The sequence below is a fragment of the Gossypium arboreum genome, chromosome 12, assembly GCF_025698485.1.
Source record: "Gossypium arboreum isolate Shixiya-1 chromosome 12, ASM2569848v2, whole genome shotgun sequence".
NCBI classification, from domain to species: Eukaryota; Viridiplantae; Streptophyta; class Magnoliopsida; order Malvales; family Malvaceae; genus Gossypium; species Gossypium arboreum.
Window position 1 is genome coordinate 116,200,190 of NC_069081.1, and position 3,856 is coordinate 116,204,045.

A 3,856-nucleotide genomic window follows, 5' to 3' on the forward strand; every position below is an offset into this window, starting at 1 on the left:
ACATTTTTATAATTTGGGGGGTTGGGGCCTCGTCACTCCTTAGCTTTGCCATTGCTTGAAGGTCTATTTGAAATGCATACTCAATTAACAAGTCGAGAATTTCTCAAATTTTAGTAGTTTTACTTTCAACATTTAGAGTTTATGAATATTTCATTTTATCATCGTTTCAAAAGCTTTATAATTTATAATTTATAAATAGGAAAAATAAATAATACTCAAGAAAGGGTAAGTAAAATTTATTTTATCAACGAAGGCAAGAATATATTATTATAGGTTTGAGAATTTAAATTCAACCTAAGCAATCCATTTCTTATTCTTAATTATAAAAAATATATATATATTATAGTCCTGTGGGGTCCACCAAAAGAATCATTTAGAACTTAAGAAAGACTCTGATCGTCCAATTCTTTTTTTAATTATAAAGCCAATCTGGAAAAAAAAAAAAAGGGGGTTAGGAAGTCAACACTTGGGTTCTGGAACCTCACTTTAAAAACAAATATTGTTGAGTGTGGTTAGTTACTTGTGCAATGTTCAGTGTAACACCTTGATTGAAGCTAAAGGTATCAATCTAGCTTGGGATTTTAGGTGTGATGGCTGCAAAGCGGATCTTGAAGGAGTTCAAGGATCTCCAAAAAGGTCCTCCTGACTTTTGCAGTTTAGGTTCCATTTCTTCTCTCCGCTTTACCTATTTCCTTTTGTTACAGTTACAGCTGATAGGAAGTCATTGGAATTAATAATGCTATAGATGTAAATGAAGTTGATAGCAAATGGTTAGCATGTTTCACTAAAAGATAATATTTCCGGGTACTAGCTTGGGTGGATGTAAGAATTCATCGTTGCACCGTTATTTCTGTTAAATAAGTGCTAAAATTGTTTAGGACTGCAACGTGATATATTTTCTCATTGCACTACCATCTAACACTTGTTTTACCTTATTATTATTGATGGCATGATAAGCTCCTGATAATGAAGACATGTTTATTTGGCGAGCAACTATGCCGGGTCCTCGGGACAGTCCATATGAAGGTGGAAAGTTTGAATTCATCATTCATTTCCCTCCGGACTATCCATATAAACCACCCAAGGTGCTTCAAATTTATTTTCAAACAGAAATTTATTGTAACCAGAGGACTATGGACCGTCAATGCTGAGTTAGACTGTGCTAAATCTTGAAGTTTACATAGTAAATAATAGGACAACGTTATTTCATGATTTTCCAACCTTTTAACATATTAATGACCCCCCAACTTGCAGTTTTGTTCACCTAACCTCTCTCTTTCTTCTTTTATCTTCTCTTTCGATTCTTTTTCCTTCCATTTAGGTTGCTTTCAGGAACAAGATCTTTCACCCTAATATTAACAGGAATGGTAGCATTGGCATTGATATTTTGAAGGATAAGTGGAGCCCCGCCCTCACCATATCCAAGGTTATAACTTGCTCAAACCTCCTAACTGCATCCAAGTAAATGTATATTTCAGTTTGAAAATTACATTTCCCTGTTATGCTATTTCTCAACCATTCTTTGTCAAAAACTAGATTATGAGATGCCCATGGGTGAAAGAGAATAAATTGTATAAAATCAACCCCAACCCACACCTAAAAGTAATTGAATCTCTAGTCATTTTCAGATTAATTTAAAAGTTGTAGTTTGAGTTATTTAATTTTTTTTAAAAAATATAAAATTATTGGAAGGCATTAATACTTTTATAATAAAATTTATTGTTTTTTCTAATTGAATTGATATTTAATTAGTCAGAGCTATTCTATTAAAATGAATTTTACATCAAGCCATTGGTCAAGTAGGTTGCATAATGGATCATTATTGTCATTTTGAATCTAGTCACTGTCACCCCGGTTAAACTTTATCTGTGCTTGGTTAACTGGTATTTAGATGCGGAGAAGTGTAGTTATATTTTTTTTGATTCTATAGGTGCTGCTGTCAATCTACTCAATCTTAGGGGCTCCAATGCTCAATGACCCATTGGAGGAGAACATTGCCAACATGTACAAGACAGATAGGAGCCAATACGAGACAGTTGCTCGGAACTGGACGCAGAAGTATGCTATGGTAAGCTAAAATGTTATATTTACAAAAATGAAATTTATGTTATAATTGTGTGGGGCAAGCAGGATAAAGACAACCCAATTTTGACTCCTTTTTTTTTTTAATTTTAAAACTCAAAACTGAAATAAAAAATAAATAAATAAAGTTAAACACATTTTCAGTGCTTCCTTGGATGAAGCTAAAGGCGATCTAGCTAGGATTTTCTTTTCTCTTTTATTTAAATAAAAAAAAAATTGTTTGTTTTGGGGTTCTAGGGTCCTGCTTATGAAACAATCTCGAAGGAGCTTAAGGGTCTCGAGAGATGTCCTCCTAGCTATGGCAGCGCAGGTTTGATTTTTACACTCTCATTGTTTATTTGTTGTGGTTTTTCCTCAAAATCCTTTTTCATTTGTTTTTATATGAAACTCTTTTTTGGGGTCTTATCGATTGCCATACATATCCATTTGTTGTTAAGTTGGTAGGTAGTCATTCCAATTATGGTTTTGCATGTAAGAACTCATCATCGCACCATTATTTCTATTAAATGCGGTGAGATTCTTTAGGAGTGCAACGTGTTATATTTTGTCGAGGCAAATGGGAAAAAGGGTTGGTTGGGACGTGTACGATCAGTTGTAGATGTGGTATTCCATCTAACATTTGTTTTACCTCATTTCTATTAATGATGGAATAAGGTCCTGTTGATGGAGACATGTTTCATTGGCACGCAGCTATTTTGGATCTTCGAAACAGTCCATATGATGGTGGACTGTTTAAAGTTGACATTCAATTCCCTCTCCAATATCCACTTGAACCACCCAAGGTGCAAATAATAGGGTGAAGTTAATTCATGATTTTCTAACCTTATAGCATGCTTGTTTAGCTGCTAATTAATGACCACCAACTTTATCTTTTACTTTTGTTCACCTAACCTCTTTTTACTTCTTTTATATTCTCTTTTGATTTTTTTCCTCTTCCATTTAGGTTGTGTTCAGGACAAAGATCTTTCATCCTAATATTGATACGAATGGTAGCATTGGCCTTGATATTTTGAAGGATCGGTGGAGCGCCAACCTCACCATTTCCCAGGTTATTTGCTCATAGTCCTAACTGTTTTCTAGAAAAATGCATACTTTAATTTGAACATATGTTATACCCTTTAAAATGAAATAAACAGCAAGCCCTTTAAATATTGCATCATGGGTCATTGTTATTTTGAATCAGGTCACCATGGTTTATAATTTTTTATTTTTTTATATCTTGTAACTATTGCTTTGCTGGGTTTACTAGTATTAGATGTGGAGATGTTTTCTTATATTTGTTCGGATTATAGGTTTTGCACTCAATTTGCTCACTCTTAAAGAATCCAAATCCCGATGCCCCATTGGTGTCGGAGACTGCCAACATGTACAAGACCGATCGGAGCAAGTACGATACAACTGCACGGAGCTGGACCCAGAAGTATGCTATGGGTTAATGTGCTGCTACGCATGCAATAGGAGGGCTTCATTCTATCTGGCTTTTATCTTCAAATTATTGTATTAATAAACGAAACAATTTTGTCATCTGAATGGACAATGACTATGTTGAAAATAACCTCTTGTTTGCAATCGTTCATTCTTTCATTTTCAATATGCAAAATGAAAATTCAGCTGCTATAACTCTGGCTTCAATGTGTAAGCTGTGACATGTATCACGGCCAAGTACCTTTGGATTTAGGTTAATTTTGGGTTTATGTCTTTTGAGTTTAAAGCTCAAGTTTTTCATGCCAATTTGTTATAGGTTTGATTCATTTTGTGTTCCAAGTCATTTGAG

At 34.2% G+C, this 3,856-nt stretch overlaps 1 protein-coding gene across 3 annotated transcripts; it reads left to right on the forward strand.

Annotated features, from left to right (window-relative positions):
- Positions 1–465: 465 nt before the first annotated feature.
- Positions 466–3,637, forward strand: LOC108450336 (ubiquitin-conjugating enzyme E2-17 kDa-like). Of its 3 annotated transcripts, none has more exons than XM_053023497.1 (8): positions 466–660; positions 958–1,085; positions 1,322–1,426; positions 1,931–2,068; positions 2,320–2,392; positions 2,737–2,878; positions 3,026–3,130; positions 3,375–3,546. In XM_053023497.1, the coding sequence occupies exons 1-7, from the start codon at positions 591–593 to the stop codon at positions 3,093–3,095; spliced, it is 726 nt and encodes a 241-aa protein (XP_052879457.1). In that variant the 5' UTR covers positions 466–590; the 3' UTR covers positions 3,096–3,130; positions 3,375–3,546. The 3 variants fall into 3 exon arrangements, 2 of the variants coding, with proteins under 2 accessions (XP_052879457.1, XP_017603393.1); XM_017747904.2 differs by having other exon boundaries at positions 499–660; positions 2,737–2,864; positions 3,375–3,637; XR_008276161.1 differs by lacking the exon at positions 2,737–2,878 and having other exon boundaries at positions 469–660.
- The last annotated feature ends 219 nt before the right edge of the window (positions 3,638–3,856 follow it).